This window comes from Poromitra crassiceps, assembly GCF_964638095.1.
Source record: "Poromitra crassiceps genome assembly, chromosome: 10".
Classification (NCBI taxonomy): domain Eukaryota; kingdom Metazoa; phylum Chordata; class Actinopteri; order Beryciformes; family Melamphaidae; genus Poromitra; species Poromitra crassiceps.
Window position 1 is genome coordinate 19,543,821 of NC_139631.1, and position 25,676 is coordinate 19,569,496.

Sequence of the window (25,676 nt, forward strand, 5' to 3'; positions counted from 1 at the left end):
TTCATATTTTGACGTTTGGTTATCTGGATGTGAACAGCAAGATGCTTCTACAGTCTATCCGACCGTGGCTGCTTCGTTGCAGAAGTCTACCCTTGGCTAACACAAGGCCGTACTATGCCGACAAAGTAGCTAGACTCGGTTCTCAGCCCGACACGCAATCTCCTGAATATCAGGTAGGTTAGCTAGATTGTAGCTAAAGTTGGCTAGCCAAAATGCACATTCTGCTCACACAGCTACGTTAGCTTTGGTGTATGCAACTAACTAACGCTGGATCTGATCTGAACAACAGCTGTGCGTTACGTTGTTAGCTAACGTTGCTATATCATGACTTGTTTATGTTTCTGAACCACTCACAACAAGTTGGCTATAATAGTGTACACATGCCAGACGCAGAGGACTTTCAATGGGAGGTCAAAACCTTGAGCGTTTTGTACTCCTCACTTCAGCCAAGGTCTACTGTAGCATCTCCTTCGTACAGTACAACCTGATTTCTTCACCGAGTCCAATTGATTTGAGTGGGGTTTGGGGTTGACTAGTGATATAGTCTTTGCTTTTCACATTGTTATTGTAGGGGGGGGGGGGGGGGGGGGGTTACACGAAAATGCCCGAGGTCAGTGATTGTCCACCCTGGTCTCCCTGGTGTTGCTGCAGGTTGTTGACTTGATTGTATACACTTTGCATCGCCCCTGCCAGGCGTGCAACAGTCCCGGATTTATATGGCTAGGCTAGTGGTTCTCAAACTTTTTCCATATCAAGGACACCTTTAGGACACCTTAAACTGACACAAATTAGACCATGGACCTAGCTTGGTACCCAGCCCATATGAATCGCAATTTTCAGCACTCTTCATATGGATGGATGGATGATTCATTAGGGTCTGGATACCAGGCTACCACAGACCCCCTTTGATAAGATTTTGTCCCCCATCATATTTTTGCTTTTAGATATTTTATTACAGAAAGTGTATGAAACCCAGACCAAGATAGTAATAGGCTACATTCTGTCATTGTGTTGTTATAGTGAAGATTATTCCCTCTTTTGCTGGGGACTCCCCCGGAGTCACTGGACCCCACTTTCTTTGAGAACCACTGGACCAGAGCTAGTGGGCTAGAGGGAACGCAGCAGAGCAGTGGGACCCTATCATACGTAGTTAATTGCATTCACCTGACATCCCAGGTGTAAAATAGTATTTGATTAGATGGCTCAAATGAAAACAATCAGGGCTCTCTGCACCAAGGACCATGATTCAGAACTGCTGCCTTAGGTGAAACCATACAAATTACAAAGGTTTACATGCAAAAAAGGGAACAGCCACCATGAACAGCACCCGTTATTGTCATGTATCTGATTGCATCCATTAATTTAGTCATAATCTGTGAACAGTGACCAAATTGATATTTTAGGCTGCTATATTAATCACAGAGACAAATTAACTTGACGCAAACCTCAATTTCAGAAAAACAAAATGTCTTTCGTGCCATGTCAAGAGAAAATGGGAGAATGAGAATCACTTTTATTGCCACTGTAGGTAATCAGATTGCATACGAGGAGGAATTTGACTTAGTGCAAGTATGCAGCGTAGCGATCACATCAATAGTCAGAAGACAGATCAAGAGATAAAATGACTAATACATCAAAAAGTGCAGTCCAATATATACAATATACACACAAATTAAATAGGAATTTACAATCTAAAAGGTGCACGATGTAAGTTAAAGAGAATAATATAAATTAAAAGAATAGAGTAAATATTCTGGTAAGAGAAGCAGCTATATACATTAACGTATGCAATGACATTGAGTAAAACTCTGAAATAATTAAAATGCTTGGGATTTTAATTGTGGAGACTGAGCTCAGTAAAGTTAATAACAATGATATTTGAATAGTTAGAAATAAAGTGTACCCATATTATAGCCATATTTTGAAAAACACCCAGTGTCCACATGCATAACCTCTTCATTGAAAGTGGTGCAACACTAAAAAGTGCCAGTTGATGGCATCATAGAGTTGTTGATTAATTTTCCAGCTTGGGTAGTAGACCTCTTTAAAAAGCCACCTCCCCCCGTCAAATCGCAAGATCACAAATCAAATCATGAAACAAATCAGTTTAATTTCTAATATACATTTTTGCTTATATGATTGCAGCTATGTTGTGATTTTTTTTCTTTTTTCCCCCTCGTCCAAAATGAAGTTAGAGGAAGTTAGCACAACATCATAGAATATCTTATTTCCTGATGTTGAAAGAAAATTCATCTCAGTAGAATATCAGAAGGGCTCCTGGTCTACTTTATGTGATTACACAGTGACTAAATGATTGGGAAAGTAGCCTGCTCTTTGTAACCAGGAGCATCTCAATAAAAAGTGTTGCCCTCCTTGTGCATGCCATCAGCAGATGGTCAGGCATGCTCCTCCTAGTTCTGGCACCCCACTTTTGCATTAGTATGTATTAGCTAGTTTTGAAGGAGGAGAATCAAATTAATTCCCCCTGAAAAAGGTTTTGTCTGCAATCGAATAAACTAGCAGCACAAAGTTATACCTTATATCTGACACAGGAGCTAGCCTTAGAATTGGCTTAATAACTCTATGGCACGTGATCATACATTGGTGTGTGTATGGGGAAACACTACTTCCACTGCTATATCTTCAGTGCACAATGCACAGGATTCTTTGGGTGGGAGGCTTCAAGGCTTCGCTTTATGCATAGGCTTTTGCATATGGATCACCTTGAGGCTGGCCTGCCAACCTACTTGGGTGTGCATCAAGGAGCAGAAGCTTTTGGCAGCCAACCTTAAATCTGTCTTCAGTATCTTAATGTGGGGCTGTGTCTGCCAAAAATATAATCAATAGAAATGATAGCCGTTGAAGGTAATTGACGAACAAAACAAATGTGCATGAACTCTAGGGCTGCAGCTAACGATTATTTTCATTGTCGATTAATTGTTTGGTCTATAAAATGTCAGAAAATGGTAAAATGTCGATCAGTCTTTCCCAAAGCCCAAGATGATGTCCTCAAATGTCTTGTTTTGTCCACAACCCAAAGATATTCCGTTTACTGTCATAGAGGAGTAAAGAAACCAGAAAATATTCACATTTAAGAAGCTGCAATCAGAGAATTTTGACGTTTTTCTCCCTCTCTTAAAAAATTACTTAAACCGGATCGATTGTCAAAAATATTTGGCCATTAATTTAATAGTTGACAATTGATTAATCATTGCAGCTCTAATGTACTCAACTTTTTCCCCCCAGGAAAATTATGAGCGGATGCAAGTTCTTGTTGATGAATTGAAAAGCCGAACAGAGAAGATTAAATTGGGTAAGTGTTAGCACATGATGGATCACATACTGCACGTCGTGTTTACAAGCTCTTTGAAGTCAAATTCAACAGGGTTTGTATTGTGTTAAATAGTGACATGGTTTCCCATATGCTGACAGCCTAATGGTGAAGTGAGCTTGTGTCTGGAATGTCACCAGTTTTCGGACAATCTGGGTGAAGAAAGTGTTGTCAAAGTTCCCTTGAGCAACACACTTGATTGATGAAGGTAGAGCCCGCCCACCAGATCTCCATATCAATCTCTTTTTTTACTTCATTTAAGCAATATCACACGAGAGGGAGTGCTGTTGTTGGCTAATATCATCACGGCTGTGATTCGGTCGTAGACACAGCCGCGACGATATTAGACAACAACAGCACAACCTCGAGTGTGATATTGCTATTATAAAACAGTTATATTATAAACAAAGCCAATTAAAAAAAAAAAAAGACAAAAAGCTGAGAATTATGATTTCTCTATTTATTCCTTCACCAACAAAAATAGTCCCTTCAGCTTTCTGCTACCAGTTGCCAAAAATGTAGCCTAATTAACTGCAGGCTGCCTACTTTTTACCATACACATTGATTTGCACGTTTCCATTTATTGTACAGCCAGTGAAATAAGAGTCTGGTGATGGCATGTTAGTTATGTTAGGAAATAAATCCATATTTGCGCTGTCGGTAGCGTGAATGACGTTCAATGTAATGTGGCTGGTGTTTGTTTTGTTGATTAGAGCAGCTGTGAAGCGTTTTGTTGATTAGAGCAGCTGTGAAGCATTTTGTTAATTAGAGCAGCTGTGAAGCGTTTTGTTGATTAGACCAGCTGTGAAGCGGAGCGATATAGCCTACCCTACACACAGTGAAGCGCCAGTGCTGTTATCGTGAAATATCAGCACTGGTAGGATCCCTCTTGTCCAATCAAATTGCTCACCCGGAACTAACTGTTGTATAACAGGCTTTAGACAATGCTTGTGGTGGTGGACTTAGTTAGGTCAAAGGTTAAAATGAAAGAAGATTGATATGGAAATCTGGTGTGTGGTCACATGACCTTGCGTTAATCTTGTACCACACAGTCAACGTGCTAAGATTGTCTAGAAATTGCCTGTTAACATTTTATTTATTTGATTTGATACAGGTGGAGGAGAAAAGGCCAGGAAACTTCATACTTCTCGTGGGAAACTCCTGCCGAGAGAGCGCATAGATAGACTTCTGGATCCAGGGTAATGACATCCATCTCCACCCTTGGCTTTGGCCGATTCATAAATTACAAGTCAGTCAAATTCAGCAGACCAGATGCATACAGATGGTGGCCCCTTGGTTTGGTACTCAAACCATTGTGCAAATTGTCCTAATGTCATCATCGTTTAACACTGTTAGACATCCTGAAAGTTCAAAACTTTGAACATGTCAAGGCCAAAAGTGTGCGTTTCACAATTCTGTTGTTCTCTTCCCTCTCCTTTCTTACAAGTATCTATCATACATGTGTTGTTATTTATTTGATTTTCTTTCAGGACCCCTTTTTTGGAACTCTCCCAGTTTGCAGCATATCAGTTGTATGGAAAAGAGGAAGTCCCCGCAGGCGGTATAATTACTGGAATTGGGCGGGTTTCAGGGTAAGTTCTACGGACACTTTTGACATGAGTTTACTAGGTAGGGTGTTAGTGATACAACACGTCATTGAAAATGGTAATGTAATTTTCACAGGGTTACTGACTTTGATTGTAATGGTTAAAGCATCTTGGTATATTTTAAGCCATTACTGTATTTATTCGGCATGGTTTGCTTACATGCATAACTGTAATTTAACTTCCATATTTTGCCTGTGACTAAATGCTCTTCTCATTCCCTCACCATATACAGAGAGGTAAGGCAGAAGGCTTGTTTCTCAGTCACATCTGGCATATTAGCATTAGCCGAGCTGGTGGAGATACGCACAGATGTAATATCCAGGGGCTTGATATCTGCAGACACTGAAATAAATCTTGACTGACAATTACATTGCCGTTAATTTCATCTCCTTGTTGTTTTCTAGCCAGTTTTTTTTTGCTTAATTTCTAAGCACATTTTCACATGACTGCTTCAAATGCGCTCAGGCTCAGAAATGAATATGTTGTTGATTGTCTTTCATTCCTTGTAGGGTAGAGTGCGTCATCGTTGCGAATGATGCCACCGTCAAAGGGGGAACATACTATCCGGTTACAGTGAAGAAGCACCTTCGTGCACAAGAAATCGCCCAGCAAAACTACATGCCTTGCATATACTTAGGTATTTGGCTTACATGTGTGTGTATATATATATATATATATATATATATATATATATATATATATTGTATATATATATATATTAGGGATTGGATGAATAAGGAAAATGAACCTATAAAATATATTTTTTTCCTCCAAAAGGTAACATGGCTGAGCTTTTAAATTTAAATTTCATCAAATTAGTATTCCTTTTTGTCTAACCTCCCACTAGTACTGCCCCAGCTCCACTATACAGCCTCACTGAAGTGACATTGATAAAAAGGCTCAAAAACTGACCTTGTGAGGTAGCTGGACAATCACATGACATCCATCTTGCCACGCTCCAATCTATTGGTTTGAATCTGAACCACTAGTGGTTCGCACCAATCCGCATCCTATGAGGCAGCTACGGGCGGGCTTTGGTAGCAAGGAGTGAGCCCGTGATAGACGGTGATAGAGGTTCATCCAATCACCTGCCAGGTATTTTTTTGAAAGGGCCTGCCCCTTTTTTAAACGGTTTCCCGGGGGAGTTCCCAGATGCTTATGTGAAACAACAAACCAGGCTGGTTATGTGAAACAGATTCAGACAACCTTATTCATCCCAGAAGGGCAATTCAGTTTCACAGCCTACCCAACACCTTAAAAAGCTCACAGCGAGCTACAAACTTCAGACATGACAGGACGTAACGTAACAGCATGACATAACATAAACAAACAAATCATGTCAGAAATAACAGATCAGCCTCATATAAACATGAACAAGAAATAAAAAGTATACATATATTTCTATATGTAAAGACGAGAACATGTATAAGAAATAAAAGATATACATATATATCTATATATGTATGAGCGAGCCTAACCTGTTAGTCACAGACAGGATGCGTACAGCCTGTTGTGCGCTCATATAAGTGAAGTCAAGTCAAGTCAAGTTTATTTGTATAGCACATTTCATACACAGAGGCAATTCAAAGTGCTTCACATACAATGGTTGACAGGAAAATAAAAGAAAAGAAGAGAGTAAAATGGACATTTAAAAGCATCACAACAAAACTTTAAAAAAAATAGTATACAAAGTGCATTAAGCAACTTCATTAAGCACACAGGAAAATAAACTTAAAGAAGAAATAAAATGGACATTTAAAAGCATCACAACAAAACTTAAAAAAAAAGAGTATAAAAAGTGCAATAAGCAACAGGCGCGGCAGTTGCAGAAAGAGCTAAAACTTATAGAGGACTCATTGGGTTTGCATAGTAGCTGTCAGCAGTTAAAAGCGACGGTAAACATAAAAGTCTTTAGTCTATTTTTAAAAGTACGGTAAGTAAGGTTGGGGCAGATCTGAGGTCTTCAGGCAATTTGTTCCAGCTAGCAGAAGCATAGTGGGTAAATGCAGCCTTCCCGTGAAGGCATTCATTTAAAATGACTACTGTCTGTGTTTAACAGCCTGACAGCTGAAGGGAAGAAAGACTTGGAGTACCGGTTAGTTCTCCTAGGGGACGCATGGTAGTGCCGGCCTGAAGGCTTCAGAGCAAATTCACTGGACAAAATGTGGCTAGATTGTCTGATCTTCTTTGCCTTCTGTACCACACGTTTCTCCCAGATGGAGCACAGGTTACTCTGCTGGACTCCAATAATCCTGGAGCAGACCTTGACTATAGCATTTAGCTATTCCTGTCCTTCACAGACAACACGTTGAACCAGCAAATAAATGAAAAAGTTAAAAGACTTTCAATAAAAGTTTGGTAAAAAATTACAAAGAATGGTGTCACAGACATGAAAGGAACTGAGCTTGACAATAGACATTCTGTGTTTGCCTCGAACTTGAGTTGAGAGTCGAACACTGTTCCTAGATGATGTGGAAAATTCATATCTACAACACTAGATATATGTTTCCTAGAAACAAACCATCTGGCAGCGCCAGTTTACTAAAAAGCAGCAGCTCTGTAAAACAAGTTCACTAAAAGAAGTTGTGTTTTAATAGTGATTTATTAGAAGTCACTGCTTGGATAGCTAGATCTCTTCTGGGAAAAGGCCTGATTCTTGTCATTCATTCATTCTGCTGGTATATGCTTGGAACATACCAAAGGAATAAGGAAATATAAAATATCTGCAATATAGCCAGAGTTTAACAATAATCCATGAGATCTCAAAATGTCCTGATGTTCTTGACTCCTTCAGTGGACTCGGGAGGAGCTAATCTACCCAGACAAGCAGATGTTTTTCCAGACAGAGATCACTTTGGACGGATCTTCTTCAACCAGGCAAGACTGTCTTCAGAGGGAATATCACAGGTAATGCTTGGGTTTGGTCAATGCTATTGTTTTTCACACGTACAGTAGGATTGTATACCACTCTTGCCTTGATATGACTTAGTGCCTCAAAACCTTGGTTTCATAATTTGCTCTACTTTTGGTCAGCGTTTTTACCATAGGTTGTTGTGGGGTTCTATCTTTGTTGCATTTAAAATGATTAACATTGATCATTGGACCTATTCTTGAAAGCCGTAAGAATAGTCTTAAAATGATTTCAGCAGCAGACAGTGTAAAAATGTTTAAGTTAAAATAACTAACACCACCACTATTAGATTAGTCATCTTTTAATCTGTCTGCACCAGGTAACTGAAATTAATCTCAGACTAGTCTGTGAATAGTCTGACCCTTTCTCACAGAATAAGATGGTTGTCGTGAGATTTCTTTTCCCTTCTGTGGTAAAAAAAAAAAAAGACTGAGCAGCTGATCTGTGAGATGTTCTGTGAGTAGCCTTCTCTATTTTTACTCTTTCAGATTGCTGTTGTGATGGGCTCTTGTACTGCTGGAGGAGCATATGTACCAGCCATGGCTGATGAGAGCATCATTGTGCGGAAGCAAGGGACCATTTTCCTCGGAGGACCTCCTTTGGTAGTCAAATTGTCATTGTATTATATCAACATAATTGCACTAAGTGGTTTTCAGCAAGGCTTGGGTTGCATTCACACACACACACACACACACACACACACACACACACACACACACACACACACACACACAGACATTAAAAAAATATTACTTAAACTTTGGGACTGGATTCGGGAATTGACAAGTGGTTAATATTGCTAAACTTATTTTCATTCTATTGTAATTACGTACAGGCTGCAAATAGCAAACAGGCAGCAGATACTGCTCTCACAAGTAATAGATAAATACTGCAATGATATGTTGGTTGTTTGGTTGAGGATCTATGTGCCTCGTTCCTGCAGGTCAAAGCTGCCACTGGGGAAGAAGTATCTGCAGAGGACCTTGGTGGTGCTGACCTGCATTGCAGGTATGAAATTTGTGTCTTTTTCTTTTATTTTTTATGACTTTGCAGGTCTGGGTTTTTGATCCTGGGTTTCTGGTTTTGGGAAAAGGCAATACAAATACTTAGTGAGCTGTTGTGGTTCAGAGGAATATTCTGACTCCATCAGTCACCCTAAAATCCCACCGAGATGTATTGAGGTGTCAGCAAAATGGGCAGAATCTGAACGATTTTGAATGGAAAATATTGTTCAAAGCCGTTGACTACAGCCTACACATGAAGGCACATCTGATATAAAATATGGTCCAAATATTGTCCAGTGAGGTCATTTAAAGGAACACTCCGCCCATTTTCAACCAGCTTTGTATCATTAGAACATCAGTAGTATATCAGAAAACTGTAAACGGTTTTGAAGTCTGTCATTTAATTTGACAGTTATTGAGTGTTAAAGTGTGGACCAGTGACATCACTGGTCCACACTAACTCAAATTAATAACTCATTAACTCAAATCAACTCTCAATAACTGTCCAACTATTCATCATTCATCTACGGTAGTTTGACAGTTTTTGAGAGTTGATTTGAGTTAATGAGTTATTAATTTGAGTTAGTGTGGACCAGTGATGTCACTGGTCCACACTTTAACACTCAATAACTGTCAAATTAAATGACAGACTTCAAAACCGTTTACAGTTTTCTGATATACTACTGATGTTCTAATGATACAAAGCTGGTTGAAAATGGGCGGAGTGTTCCTTTAAGGAAATGCTTTTCACTTGGTGTCAATCTCAGAGAAATTCAAATGATTGCACTTGTAATTAGAGCACAGCCAAATGCACAACAAAAGGTCAGGGGTGCACAAATATAACTTTGAACATGAATTCATACTACATCTCTGTTAATAGTGCTTTGGAAAAGCATAATATACATAACTATGTTATTTCACTTAATTGATGGAACACATGCTCCCGTGTTATATACAGTTGTTCCATAGTTATTCCAGCTAAATTGATCTGTTGTTTATTTTACAGAAAATCTGGTGTGACCGACCACTATGCTTTAGACGATAACCATGCCCTCCATTTGGCAAGGAAGGCAGTGCGAAACCTGAACTACAAGAAAAACATGGAGGCAAGTCCAGTGATAATCACCATCAACATTCACATTTTATTGCACATCACATCATGCCGTACTAGCAGGAAGCCAAGTTTTTTTATTTCAGTAAACCAAAGTTGAAAATCTGTGATTGCATTCTCTTGATGTGGAATCTGTGCTATATTTTCCAGGTCACGACAGAACCCGTTGAACCCCCCCTCTACCCCGCAGATGAAGTGTATGGCATAGTTGGAGATAACCTGAAACGCAACTTTGATGTCAGAGAGGTATTTACCCAATTTTTGGTGTATTTCTTTAAAGGTCCCATTCCGTGCAAAAGCTGTTTTTACTTGTAAATGCATATATACTGCTGTCAGCCCTCCCTGTAATGAGTGGTCACACGCTCAGAACTGCCACAGTTGGATTTGTCCCTATCCAGCGTCCCCCTGCAGTCTCCTCCAAGCCACACCCCCAAACGCTTCGTTTGCCCAGAGGGGAATTGGGACGTCACTAGCTTCCTCCTGCATACTGCGCGGGTCTCTCTCACACAAGCTACCTGCACCATTTAGTCTATAGCCACAAAATTAACACTTCTAGCTGGAGCGACGCCAACTGTACGTGATCCAGCAACTGCAGAGGTGCATTCGGTAAGTCTAGGCATTTTGAGATGTCCTCTTTAGCGTAGTACCGTTAAGTTAACGATAACTCGTAACCTAGCGTGCTGGTCCACAGACGCTAATCTGATTGGCCGCTGGGAGCCTGGGGCGGGCTCTCCCTTAGCGGCCAATGGGAACTGTTAGTTCTGAATATATTATAGAAACAGGCCATTCTTGGGAAGCGACGAGATGAGGAAGTGAGAACTCCGTCACAACAAACGGGGTTGCTATATTTTCGACAGATTAATCCAGAATCATGTTTTATGGACCAGAGACACACGTTTTTAAGAGGTTACAGCTGCACGAATTGGGACCTTTAAAGGGAGAAATTGGGGAGAGATCAGCTATATAGGCCAAAACCGTGTTTTGGTCCATTCGGTAAACATGCTTAATCACTGTTGCAAAGTGGGGCATTTTAACATGGGAGTGAATGGGAACGACTCCCTTCCGGGTCCAACCTCAAGTGGTCATTCGAGGAACTACAGCTTTCAGGATCACTTCCGCAGCTTCCTCTGTAAAACCCCGAGCTAGCCCATTGCTTGATACTCAAGTTTTGTCCATGTTCTTTTACTGGTCCTTTCATCTGCTATTGCATCAATTGGCTTCCATCAAATATGGCTTTTGCATATGCATTTGATTGCAGGTCATTGCCAGAATTGTAGATGGCAGTAAGTTCGACGAGTTCAAGGCTTTCTACGGGGATACACTCGTGACAGGTATGTGAAATAAACAGGTTTTTGGTTTTGTCCCCCCGCCACACACACACACACACACACACACACACACACACACACATATACACACAGACATGGAGAAATCCCTCTTGACAGCACATACATTTGTGTTGGTGCAGATTCTACCAATCTCACTGTTTCAACTTGTGCATCTCTGCCTCTTCAGGATTTTCGAGAATATTTGGTTACCCTGTTGGAATCATTGGCAACAACGGGGTCTTGTTCTCAGAGTCTGCAAAAAAGGTAAGCAATCAAATCTCCTTGGTACCCGAGGGTAACTCAAAGTCTGAGGAAGGGCTTTGCCCGAAACGTCACTTTTTTGTGGTCAAATAAATATTTGGGAGCAGCTGCCAGTGTGCGGACTCTATTTTTATTACTTATTTGCACTTCGGTCCTGCACCTGGTTTTAACCCCTCACTGGATGTGCGTGCCTTTTTTGTACTTTTTAACTCAAAGAGTATCACATAGAACAGGGCTCTTCAACCTTTTTCAGCACAAGGACCCCTTGGTTGATAGAGAGACAGAGCACAGACCCCCTACGATTTAAAATAAAATAGTGTTCCATTTTAAGCGTGGCCTATAATAAGATTTATAAAACGGCTCTCTCAAATCAAGCAATCTGATTGGTTCACAGCCATTGTATAATTCCAGTAACCGAGTTCAATAACCCATGGCCATGGGTTATTGGTTGCCATGGCAACTCTCTTACTAAGAGAGTAATAATAAGGCTTACCTCAAATGACAACGTAGAAAAAAAAATGGCGGAGACAGCTGTCAGATCCTTGTGAATCGATCTTCGCTTATAACTTTACTAATACTTTGCAGAAAATGATGTTTTGTACAAGAATAGATGCGGGCTAATGTCTTCTTTGCAAAAGAAAGGCTGTTAACCCCGCATTTAACCCCGCATTTAACCCCGTAACGTTAGTTGGTGTCGGGCTTTGCAGAAAGCATTCAGCTTCTCAGCAAGCGCTGAGAATGCAACGCTGCGCTCGAGCTGCCTGTCGGGGTTTCCAGAAAGCTCTCAGCTACTCAGCAAGCGCCAGGATTGGCCAATGTCAACTTCAGTCTCCAGAACGATCCAATCAAATCACCCGCATGTTCTTGCGGTCCCGCCTTACAGTAGTGTTTCAACTGACTCTATCAGAATGACATGCCAGTCGGAGTCGGACTTATAGTATTATTATTATTATATTATCATACTTGGAAACCGTTTTATAAAAGCAATATAGCACTCGAGCTGCGTGTGTTGTGGAATATATCCCCCTGCTCAGCAGTTATCCCACTCGGCCTGCGGCCTCGTGGGATAACAGCTGATCAGGGGGATATATTTGGCACAACACACTGGCTCTCATGCTATATTGCTTAAGTATAATCCAGTGCAAACCAGGATATCAGGATTTGACACCCTTCTTCTATTACAGTAATGCTTGGAGTTTACTCATTATTATTATTATTTTGTCGAAAATACATTTTTACAATTTTCACAAACTAATTTAACAAAAATTGGCGGACCCCCTGCAGTACCTCTGCGGACCTCCTAGGGGTCACAGACCCCCGGTTGAAGATCACTGGCATAGAATAATATTGTGTGCCATAGCTTTGGCATGATCCGTGAAAACCATGGGGGTTTCTGATATCTGTTCACAGCAGCTCTGAAGAAAACTTCAGAAAGTCTGTATGCTCCTTTGACTTCCACACAAAGTTCAGATTGAGAATGGTACAGCTACCATCCCATGGGCTTACGAGCTGATTCTGAAGGCATACAGACAGACAGACAGACAGACAGACAGACAGACAATACCTGGGTAAATTGTATAAGCTAAGCCTCAACATAATTTTGAATTTGCGAAAGAACAGTCTGTTTTACTGGTAATGTGCTTCTCAAAATGTCAAGGACGTTAAGGGTTTAAAAACAAGGCAGAAGCACTTCAAAGATGATCTTCCACAGAGATCTGCTGCTTACATCAGTGAATACCAATAGTTCACTCTTGAGGAGACTCCAGTCTTGCACTGACCCATCAGGCATATTCACATTCAGGACATGAAGCTCCTCTCCCCAAACAATACGCTCTCAATTTACACTTGTCCAGGCCTTCTTGTGAAGGGCCTGTAATAGCCTGATGAATGGCATTGTAATAACTTAACATTTAGAAACCAGACAAGTGACAACCGTAATTCTCATTTATTTTCTAATTCATTCAATTTGCAAGCAATTTGTGATTATAGACTTAGTGTAAGATTTTTTTTTAACACATTTTGAATTAAATTAAACCTAAAAGGGTTTGTCTAACTCTTGCCACGTTGCCAGTAAGATCTCAATATGACACTATGATACAGCATTAGTTATCTCACTTGGGCAATTACTAGATGTGGACTGACACAGTGCTTGAGTCAGCCAGGCACAGAAGTGGGCCAGACAAATGCACAGATTGCATATCCAACAAAAATCAATATGCCACCTGCATTTCTAGACGCATTTTCGAGACACCCTGTCATCACATGCCTGGCTTTCTATCATGCTAACTGGTAAATCGTTAAATGCGTTTTTCTTGGCTTCCTCATTTGTGAAGGGCAGATAGAGAATAGATGCATTTTTGCAGTAAACCATAGACAATCTAAAATGGACAGAGTCACTGTGATGTCACCCATTGGTTTTTGGACTCCGGTTTTGAAGCCTATTGTGGCCGTGGCCATCTTGGGGTTCTTGCGCAGCTGGTGCGAGACGGGGGTTTTTACAGAGCCGCAGCGCCGCCTGCTATTGGTCCATGATCGGCAAACTGCGTGATCACTGGACAGGCAACCTGTCAATTACACACAAAACATAGTCTTTTCTATTTACTCTAAACGGACGAGTTATATAAATATTCACCCCCTGTACATTTGTTGTGAAAGGTGAAATTAGCTATATAGACCAAAACAGTGTTTTGAACCAGGCTGTAAACATGCTTAATCCTGTTGTAAAGACGGGCGTTTTAACATGAGGAACTACAGCTTTCAGTATCACTTCTGTGGCTTCCTCTGTCAAAGCACAAGCTTGCCGCCCGCCAGCTGTGCATAATCAGAGAACAAACTGGCAGATTATTTTTGACAGAAACTGTCAGAATGGCTTCTGGTGGTTTTGTGTTGTGGGCTGCATTTTTCTGGCATGGTTTAAAGCATGGCTGTATTAAAATAACTGGATAGTGAATAGGTTACGCCCACCCATTCATTTGGACGGAGGCTGCTCAGTGGTTTAAAGCCCCAGACACACAAAGACGACAGTCGGCCGTTGGCCATGTCTGGGCATCTGTCGCTCTAGTATTTGCAGTGCGTCCTGCACTGGACGCCCCAACACGGATATTTTCACGACGACGTGCCTTTGGGAAAGTCCCTTGAGCCTGTCGCTGCATGATATCACCCATTTAGTGTGGGTTCTCCTTATTTTTCACCTCCGCCTCTTCCTTTCAGCAAAACACCAGATGAGGGCTGACATACGCCAGTCTCATTTGCAACTTTCTATCAGCCAAATTCTCGATTTAGAAGTAGCTATATTATGAAACGTCTAAGTCATAAATGTCATCATAAATGGTAGGCGAATGCTACTTTTTATTTAATCTTTCATGAATCAGGTCTCACACAGGAGCAGAACGTACGTGCTAGTTGCCCGTCGGCTGTCGTGTTTGCGTTGTGTTCAGATGCAATTTTTGGCTCCGACACAGGAGATGTGAGGGGACATATCGGTCTGCATCTAGTGCCGCTAGTCCTTTCAAGTGTTTTCCGTGTGTCAGCCCCTTAAGGCCATTCAGCCCCTTTGAATGCAAAATACTGTAAATAGCAGTGAAATACAAAGGCCTTCCTCCTGTGCTGAAACATTTCTATCCTGACTCGTTTGATCTCCATGACAGGTCCCTCATTCACAGTCCACATGTGTTTACTAAATGGTTCAGCAAGCGTCAAGTGTTAGTTAGTATTTGCTTGAGGCAACATTTTGCACCACCATCAACCAGGGCAATATGGAGGAACTTAATAACACGATAATCATAATGGGCTTTTATTTAAATGCGTGTCACAATATGGCTTAAGGATGCAAAATTACATGTTAATAAATATTCAAGTAAATAATCAGTACATGGAAGAATTCTCTCTGAAAGAGATCCAGACCAGACCACCTTAGAATAACAGCAAAGGCACAAACTGTTCCAGTAGTGGTGAGAAACAACACACAAGCAGCTGGGCCATGTGCACCTGGGTGCTTTAAATATATTTTGAATTAGCCTACCTCTTTACTCAGGATTTAGTTTTGGCAGCTCACTTAGGCTTACACCCTTGGTATGATGATACACTTCTGTTTTGTTGTTGTTGTTGTTGTTTATTTAATAATTTGATTGTTCCTTGGAGGTCAACTGGGAATTTACAGATTAATTGAATTGAAAATTATTTTTCAGGCGACGCATTTCATTGAATTATGTTGTCAACGGAACATTCCACTTATCTTTCTCCAAAACATAACAGGTTAGTTGGGGTCATTGACATCATGAATTTTGTTTCCTTTATTAATATTATGTATGTATTATTCCAGGATTACATCAGTATCTTTATTTTCTTTTGCTCATTTCCTATGTTACACAGGCATGCCTGCCAGCAGTGCCTATCGTTTATCATCACCAAAGAGTGATAACAAAGTGATAATATGCCTCAATGTACATCATTTTCAGATCAAATGACATGATGAACTGTAGTATAAATCTCTTGGTCAGCAATTCCTAAATGGTAAATAGACTGAATATATAGTGCTTTGCTGGTCTACCGACCACTCAAAGCGCTTTACAACAATGCCTGCCTACATTCACCCATTTACACACATTCATACACCAATGGCGGCCAGCAACCACGCAGGGTGCTGGCACAGCCATCAGGCGCGATTTAGGGTTCAGTATCTTGCCCAAGGACACTTCGATATGCAGACACCAACCTTCTGATCAGTGGACGACCCGCTCTACAGCGTGAGCCACAGCCCTAGTCTTTTTTGATTGCTTCTTATTAATCCTGGCAGAGGTCTTCTTGTGAGACACACACAACCTAGTTCTTCACAGCCACATTACTCCTCCAGAAATACTCCTCCAGAAATACACTCTTCTCACCCACATTACTCCTCCAGAAATACACTGTTTTAATTTGCACGCTCTTCTTCTCCTCCTACATTTCCGTCGTAGGCTTCATGGTGGGACGGGAGTATGAAGCAGGAGGAATTGCCAAGGATGGAGCCAAGATGGTGACTGCAGTTGCCTGTGCCAATGTGCCCAAGATGACTGTTATCATCGGAGGTTCATATGGTGCAGGAAACTATGGCATGTGCGGTCGAGCCTACAGGTATGAAGACTACATTGTTAAAGTTTGAATCATTATTGAAGTTCCAAACCCAAAAGCAAACAAAATGGTTCCTCTGCTAAGACCCACCAGTTCACCATTGAGATAATAGTTTACGATTAGAATCGAGTTTCGCTGAGATAAAACTAATCTATAAATCAGGGGTGTCAGACTCATATTAGGTAGAGGGCCGGATTTGTTCAACTGAGACCTCATGGGGGCCGAATTTTTTTTTTTACTAAAAATCAATTCGACTCATTTACCCATTTACTTCACAAAATAAATACTGCTCTTTCCATTTCTCTTGAAACTGCCTGCATTCCGTGTCAACCTTTCTCTTTTTCGACAGCATCTTGTTCAGGGGCGGACTGGGATCATAATTCAGGCCGGGCATTAGATACCAAGCAGGCCAGGCCGATACGGGCCGACGCGCGTGCCGGCGTCGAAGAATTTGGGCCGTTTAAAGCTCAATTTGGGCCGTTTGAAGCCAGATTTGGGCCATTTGAAGCCCAATTTGGGTCGTTTAAAGCCAGATTTGGGCCGTTTGAAGCCCAATTTGGGCCGTTTGAAGCCCAATTTGGGCCAAGTCCAAGTTTACAATGAGATGCACCCACTTTAACCCTGAATAAAGTAATAAAACCACTAGTAAACCAGTAGGCGGCGCCTGGCCTGCTGTTCAGTGAGTGGCCTGACTGTGGCCAGGCCAGGCCACCGGGCATTTGCCCGACGTGCCGGATTATGCAGTCCGCGCCTGATCTTGTTGATTCTTTTGTTTTTTGGTAGGTAGCTGAATGCGCGATTCAATTCCAGCGTGGCATCATGGCGGCTTTGTTTACACCTGATGACCTACTGACATACTTCCTTGTAGTGCAGGTTAATTAACTTATGAATGAACTCTTAGCTTGCTTATTAGCCCCACGTAGTTCATGATAATGGGGTGCGAATATAATAATAATAATAAAAAATAAAAATAAAATTAATATTCCAAAACATCTCGCGGGCCGGATCCGGATTACCGTATCTCCGGATTACCGGAGATACGGATTACCGTATCTCCGGATTACCGTATCTCTGACATCCCTGCTATAAATGTACACATGAACAGGCACCGCGAGTTCTGGTAAGACCTCTGGGGGCTTGGAGCACAGCCACCAGAGGTGCTGTCGCAGGGAACTGCAAAGTACCGCTCCAGAAAACCTCTCTATGACAATAGCCCTCTCCATACAGGGGTCAAAATGTGGAACCTGCTGCCCACACACATTAAATAGGGTCTTAGTTGCAGTGAGCATTTTAAAACCAATCTAAAGGAGTTCCTGAAGAGTAACTACCAATGCTCCCATATTAGTGACTGTGTTTGTGGGTGTGTGGGTTATGATCTATACAATGTTTATATCCTTTGTGTATGATTGTTTGTGTTGCTCTATGATTGATTGATTGACTGACTGACCGATTTTATGATATCCTTGTCTATGTTTACTGTATATTTTACTGTCTTTTACTGTACTTTGCTTTTAACAGGTAACATCTAGGGACGGGCATTGCAAATTAGCCTAGGCTATAAATGCTGTAATACATGTCATCAGATGTTGGTAAATGTTATATGCATCTGTCCCTGTACAAATAAATGAAATTACCGTAGTCATTTTGAATCTAATAATTCTCTGAAAATCCATATTTGTGCATACCTCTCAGATTTTAAACATATTTATGACCCAAATAGTGCACTTTCTGCCTAAATGCTCATTTGTATTTGTCATCATGAACTTGATCTTGATTGCAGCTTTCTGTTTTTGTGTTATTATTATGTGATAATAGTTATAGTCGGGTTATTCTGACTCTCTTGTTTCTCCTTTCACAGCCCCAGATTCCTGTACATGTGGCCAAATTCGCGAATCTCTGTAATGGGTGGTGAGCAGGCTGCCACTGTCCTGGCCACCATCACTAAGGATCAGAGGGCGCGTGAGGGAAAGGAGGTAACAATTCAATTACTGTACAATACGTTCTCTCATTGGCACCTTACATGACCAACAAAGGCTTAAACTAGCTCCTGTGGATCTATTGCCAAAAGCATAGACATAATGGAAAGAGATCTTTCTCACAGTAATTGGTTGACATTCATGTATGTCACAGTTCAGCAGGAGTTTGGCATTATGTCTACAGGACATGCATATGCAGTGTAGTAGTTTAATCACCAAGTATTACAATGAAATGGACTAATTATAGTGCTTTTATCCAAAGTGCTTTACATTATGCCTTCATTCACCCATTCACACACATTCATGCGCCTCCAGTATGGCGGCAAGCTGCCACACAGGGTGTTGGCGCAACGATCGGGAACAATTTGGGGTTCAGTATCTTGCCCAAGGACACTTCAGCATGGGGACTGGAGGAGCCGGGGATCGAACCACCGACCTCTTTTATCGAAAGCGATTAGTCGACGACCCGCTCTACCTCCTGAGCCACAGTTTGGATGAGTCATCCAAACTGTTAATTCATCGCATGGCTATAATTATATTAACAGCATCTGGTTTGCTGTTATGAGTGTATTAATAGTGCAGTGTGACACCTGTTTCTGGTGTATCTGTACCCTGATGGCAGGGTCTTGAAGATGTGAGGTACTGTAGGAGATGGTCCAATATACCACAGCAAAATGACTGAGAAATAAACAAAATAACAATAATTGGATGATTTTGAAAACATTTGAAATTTATTCTTTTTAACAATTATTAAGTGTAAACCTGCCTTTGTTACACTTATTATATTTATGGATGAATCCATTGCCTTTTTATTGTGGTTAGTTAGGGGGAAGTTTTAAAATTCATGAGGCTGGCAAGTCTCAACATTCATTTGTTTTGCCAATAAATTAATTGGAGTAAGATGAGCAGCTATCAGCTAGCTATTTGCCAATATGCCTGCTACTGTAGTGGTGGTGGTGCTGGCTCTTAACACGGGCATCGGGTGTGTGTTTGTGGTAATTAAAAAAACAAGCTAGCTCAATGTACCTTACTCAGTAATTTTCACCTATAAACTGTACATCCACAACAGAAGAAGGGGCATTTTGCTTTGTAATTGCTCATTTACAAGTCTCTCTCACATCTCCCACAGCTGACTGCTGTGAAACTGCTTCAAGTATGCATTTCTAGTTGGCAAACCAACTTACCAATCCTTTTGTTTTGTAATGTATTTGCAGTTCACAGCAGAGCAAGAGGCTGCCATGAAGGAGCCAATAGTGCGGCGGTTTGAGGAGGAAGGCAGCCCGTACTACTCCAGTGCCAGGTGAGCTTTGTGTCAGGACACGTCATGTCTCAGGTCCAGTGCCAGGTGAGCTTTGTGTCAGGACATGTCATGTCTCAGATCCAGTGCCAGGTGAGCTTTGTGTCAGGACACGTCATGTCTCAGATCCAGTGCCAGGTGAGCTTTGTGTCAGGACACGTCATGTCTCAGGTCCAGTGCCAGGTGAGCTTTGTGTCAGGACATGTCATGTCTCAGATCCAGTGCCAGGTGAGCTTTGTGTCAGGACATGTCATGTCTCAGATCCAGTGCCAGGTGAGCTTTGTGTCAGGACACGTCATGTCTCAGGTCCAGTCCCAGGTGAGCTTTGTGTCAGGACATGTCATGTGTCCAGTGCCAGGGGAGCTTTGTGTGTCAGGACATGTCATGTCTCAGATCCAGTGCCAGGTGAGCTTTGTGTCAGGACACGTCATGTCTCAGATCCAGTGCCAGGTGAGCTTTGTGTCAGGACACTTCATGTCTCAGGTTCAGTCCCAGGTGAGCTTTGTGTCAGGACACGTCATGTCTCAGATCCAGTGCCAGGTGAGCTTTGTGTCAGGACATGTCATGTCTCAGATCCAGTGCCAGGTGAGCTTTGTGTCAGGACATGTCATGTCTCAGGTCCAGTGCCAGGTATGCTTTGTGTCAGGACATGTCATGTGTCCAGTGCCAGGTGAGCTTTGTGTCAGGACATGTCATGTGTCCAGTGTCAGGTGAGCTTTGTGTCAGGACATGTCATGTCTCAGGTCCAGTGCCAGGTGAGCTTTGTGTCGGGACACCTCATGTCTCAGATCCAGTGCCAGGTGAGCTTTGTGTCAGGACATGTCATGTCTCAGGTCCAGTGCCAGGTGAGCTTTGTGTCAGGACACTTCATGTCTCAGGTCCAGTGCCAGGTGAGCTTTGTGTCAGGACACTTCATGTCTCAGGTTCAGTCCCAGGTGAGCTTTGTGTCAGGACACGTCATGTCTCAGGTCCAGTGCCAGGTGAGCTTTGTGTCAGGACACTTCATGTCTCAGGTTCAGTCCCAGGTGAGCTTTGTGTCAGGACACTTCATGTCTCAGGTCCAGTCCCAGGTGAGCTTTGTGTCAGGACACGTCATGTCTCAGGTCCAGTGCCAGGTGAGCTTTATTTCAGGACACTTCATGTCTCAGGTCCAGTGCCAGGTGAGCTTTATTTCAGGACACTTCATGTCTCAGGTCCAGTGCCAGGTGAGCTTTATTTCAGGACACTTCATGTCTCAGGTCCAGTGCCAGGTGAGCTTTGTGTCAGGACACGTCATGTCTCAGGCTAACACGCTAACATGTGGCGCTCACGAGTCCCAAGGCTGTGACTAGGAAGTTTTTGACTGTCAGTAGTGATAGGAGTTCAATGCTGGTACCAAGGGAAATGTTCTTTCCTCTGTGGTAAAGCATTGGGGAGTGGTAATACGGGGCTGAGGTGCAGTACCCACAGGCAACCAACATTTTTCTCCAATTTATTTTAACATGATTTTATTGATGCGAGCTGCATGAGAGCTGTGGCTGTGCTGTGCCCCAAGTGTATTACTTGTTATTAGATGTGCTCTTCTTTTGCTAATATGAGCTCTCTTTGCCTTTTATTTAGTCCTGCAGGCTATTTTTCATGTCGTATGTGAGCAGAGCACACATCAGATGCTGGCGTGTTGTGTGTGTGTGTGTGTGTGTGTGTGTGTGTGTGTGTGTGTGTGTGTGTGTGTGTGTGTGTTTGTGTTGAGGAAGTTCTGTAGCATCTTCTTCTTGCCAATTTCACCTTGGCACAAGAATTGCGAAGACATGGCAAGCACAAGCTTTTGCAGTGCTGGGAGATCATTCAAATATTAAAATATGGCAGATGTTAAATTGACGAAACTCCCAAAACTTTGTATTGGACGCTAAAAGCAGCCACAATCTCCTTGTGGTTGTGATTTAAAGGATAGGAACACATTGCAGTAGGCATAGTATACTACTATAATAAAGCGAGGGGTTCTGCGCTAGGGTTGTCAATAGTATCGAAAAGTATCAATACTGAAAATTTGAATCGGATACAATACTCATTTGCAACAGGTATCGATAGTATCGATAAATATCAATACTAAAAATGTGAAACTGATACAATACATTTGCAACAGTTTTGATACCATCAGTGCTTTCTTTTAATGAAAAATCACTGATTTTCAACAACATCTAAGAAGACATTGAATATTGAAGAATGGTATCTTGTTCTTCAACAAGCTAAACGTGTTCTGATGGCTAGAGCAGGGATAATCTGCTGTCTAAATTCAAAGTTTTATCAGGCCTAGATTATGGAGAATTGTGCGTCTGTCCATCCATCTGTCTAACTTTATTTTTATGCCTCTTGATGTGTCGTCATCCCCCCCTTCCCGTGGTATTGAAAATGGCATAGAGTATCGATATTTTCCTGGATATCGGTTTGAAGTAGAAATGATAGTATATCGTGACATCCCTATTCTGCGCACGGTGCGGCACACAATCGCTCAACAGTTGCGAAGCGCGCAATATTTCTAGTCCAGATAATATGTTCCAAAAGGGAAGGTTAAAACTCTTTTGAAGCTGACTGACAGAACATGATTAAGGACACTAAACAACTATAAACACCAGGGGGTTTTCATTGTGAAATTGGCACCAGTATCCTGTCAGCATGTGCCAAATTTGTGTAAGTCAATGAAGTATGAAAGCATTATACTCTGAACTGCTTACAAGTAATTCATAGACTTGGATGGCTGTGGAGCAACGGTACGAAAAAGTGATAAAGGGCTTGAAAGGATTTTATGAGGTTTTGAGAATAATGGTTTCACAACCCATTGACTTGCATTAGCATTGCTTGATGGGAGACTGTTGGCTATTTCTTACAAAAACAAAAACAGTGCGGTCATTTAGCTGGCGCTCTCTTATCCCAAGCAATTTAGAATGAGTGCAACAGTAGAATAAGCAGACAATTCTCCATTATCAAGCAACCAATAGGAAGTCGTGCAAGAGTCAGTCATGTTGTGCTGGCAGGAAGGTCCAGGACTTCCAACTCGGCTGCTACTGCTAGTCTTACTGTTGACTGGCAACAAAGGGGTCGCCATTGCGTCATAACTCGGAAACTCTGGTAGCTTCTAACTAAAGGTTCTAACTTAACTTTCCAACATAATCATTCAGATTTGGATGGCATTCATGTGAAATTTCCAAGCAGGAAAGTTGATTTTCCGATATTTTCAACACACATGAATGCACAAATAGTACCTGACAATACAGTCAACAACGTATTACTGTGATCTAGGTGATGAAGATACAAGTGTGCTAGGAAAGAAATGAGAGGTAGAAAGGATTTTAAACTTTAGACACAAGCGTAATAAAGCAAGAAGAAGAGGAAAGGGAGTGTGTTGATTACAGAGGGGAATGGATCTTGCATCTTGCCACACTATTAAGTACTAAGTAATTGATAAGAGCCTTGCACAAGTGTGTTAGAGCAAGCACACAAATGAGTGAGGCATACTGTAATGTGGCATCTAATAATGTGATGCACTTTCTTTTATTTTTTATTTTTTACAGACTGTGGGATGATGGTATTATTGATCCTGCTGATACTCGTCTGGTTTTGGGAATGAGCATCAGCGCAGCGCTAAATGCACCAACGAAGAAGACGCGTTTCGGAGTGTTCAGGATGTGATGCTCCATCGGCTTTTACAGGTGCACCAGTCACATGTGGACATGTATAGTCTTTGTAGTTTTTTCGGGGGGAAGTATCACAAGACTAGAATAGCAAACCATTTGAAAATTAAGAAGGAAATCACAGAACGGAATCATCCAACATCGGATTCATGGTGATGAGATCTGAGGGCCTCTGTTGTCGTGGGGCATTTCAGCTGTTAACTTGTGCCTTAACTGTTACCCTTCCAGGCTTCCAGTGTAACTGTACCTATAAATCTGTTCCTTTAGCTATTTTTGTTTTTGTGTGCGATACTGTTAATTGTCACCTATTAAAATTTGAAACTTGTTAATACAGAAACTGTCTTTGGTATGGACCATTACTGTTGTCAAGGTGATGGCTGACAGGAATATATCCGAGTAAAAAAAAAAAAAAAAAGACATTCAAAAGTTGATGCTATTTAGCTATAAATATCAATCAATTTTCAATCAATTTTATATTTATATAGCACCAAATCATAACAAGAGTTATCTCAAGGTGCTTAATAAATGGGTTAGGGTTAGGCTTCTTGTGGGTGGGGTGGAGACACACTTAAGATATTTTTCCATTTAATAGATTTTAAGAAGGCACATATTGGTAATGCTGAATATTTTGTGTAACAGAATAACAGCTGAGCTGAAAAATGTTTTGAGAAGGAATGAGAAGAAAAGACAGTCTTGAAAGTTGTCTGTGTTCTGTCTAAATATCCACACTTCACATGTCTATTGTCCAGAGACACTGGTGGGTTTATTACGCCTTCTGAGCCAGCCTTCTGTTTCCCTTTCACGTCTATACTTGTATAAACTTTAATTTAGCAGGAGGGAATATGATGTCGTCCTTACAGATCCCACACTGGAGACACACACACAACAGAGTGTGCTGTGTACTGAAGCTGAGCCAAGGGGAGGGAGATTGCTTCACGTTACCAGCTGTCTATCTCATCCTCTGTCTTCCATTTCATCATATCTTCCATTCTATAGAACAAGTTGCACCCAGTTAGTATTCTCACACATTGGCACAGCCCATCAGAGTGCACTCTGACACCATGCAAGTTCCTCTCTTCTCACAATCCTAGCACTATCCGTGAGGCCAAGGAGTAGATACAGCAGTGCATTTGAGAGTTTACATTAGTGGAGAATGGTATCAAGCTACTGCTAGCCGGCTAAAATGCATGGGCCATGGTTTATGCTGGTGCATCGAGATAGGCTGTGGAGAACCTCACCTTGGGAAGAGCAGAAATAGCTCCGGCCATGGTGTGTGTGCCACCCACACACAAATCCTTCACCTTCCTCTACCACCAACTTGCGGTTCACTGGTTATGCCTTCATCATCTTCCACCAGATGTCACTGTGGGAGGCATTTGAGCAATGCGAAATACTATTTAAAGTTGAGATTGTATTCAAAGAAGTACTGCTTGTTAGATGGATGGATGCTGAAAGGAGGAGTGGACCTTAGTGGTTCAGAAAAAGTCTTAAGGTACTGTATGTATTTTTTTTGCCAGTGAGCAAGGAAAAACATTTCAGCATGCACATCGATATGCGATTGAATCAGGGAAAACCAAGATGATAGAAGATATGCATTTGCGTCACTGTGTCAAAACTTATGTACAATCTCAGCAGTGTCCCTAAACTGCTAAAACACAACTGATCACAATTGTTCTTTATTGCATGTAGGCTAATTATTACACAGCTCTATGGTAGCTTCCCCTTTCACAAAAGAGCAAAGTTAATCTCAGATTTGTCCTAACACACGGACACATTCATACCTACAGTATGGGCTATTTGAGTCTTCAAACCAGCCATCTTGCAGGTCTTTTGACTGAGGGAGGAAGCCAGAGCACCTAGAGGAAAGTCACGTGAACAAGAAGAGAGTATGCAAACTCAGAAGGGGCAGTGCTAACACAGCCTACTGGTAATTTCAAGTATCAGTGTAGTAAATGTATATGGGTAAAATATGTTGATAAAGAAGGCTGCAACAGGCATAGAAAAATGGCATTCCAGCTGTGCTAATTATTCTCTAATGGCATGGATACCTCTAGGCTACTGGAGAGATTGCTA

The 25,676-nt window shown here is 41.6% G+C and overlaps 1 protein-coding gene across 1 annotated transcript; it reads left to right on the forward strand.

Moving 5' to 3' along the window:
• Nucleotides 1-23,923, forward strand: mccc2 (methylcrotonyl-CoA carboxylase subunit 2). Its single transcript, XM_083644440.1, has 17 exons — nt 1-173; nt 3,247-3,313; nt 4,446-4,530; nt 4,822-4,923; nt 5,448-5,575; nt 7,733-7,845; nt 8,338-8,451; nt 8,793-8,857; nt 9,860-9,959; nt 10,115-10,210; nt 11,223-11,295; nt 11,480-11,556; nt 15,741-15,807; nt 16,509-16,665; nt 18,521-18,635; nt 19,853-19,938; nt 23,484-23,923. The coding sequence occupies exons 1-17, from the start codon at nt 42-44 to the stop codon at nt 23,599-23,601; spliced, it is 1,695 nt and encodes a 564-aa protein (XP_083500566.1). The 5' UTR covers nt 1-41; the 3' UTR covers nt 23,602-23,923.
• The last annotated feature ends 1,753 nt before the right edge of the window (nt 23,924-25,676 follow it).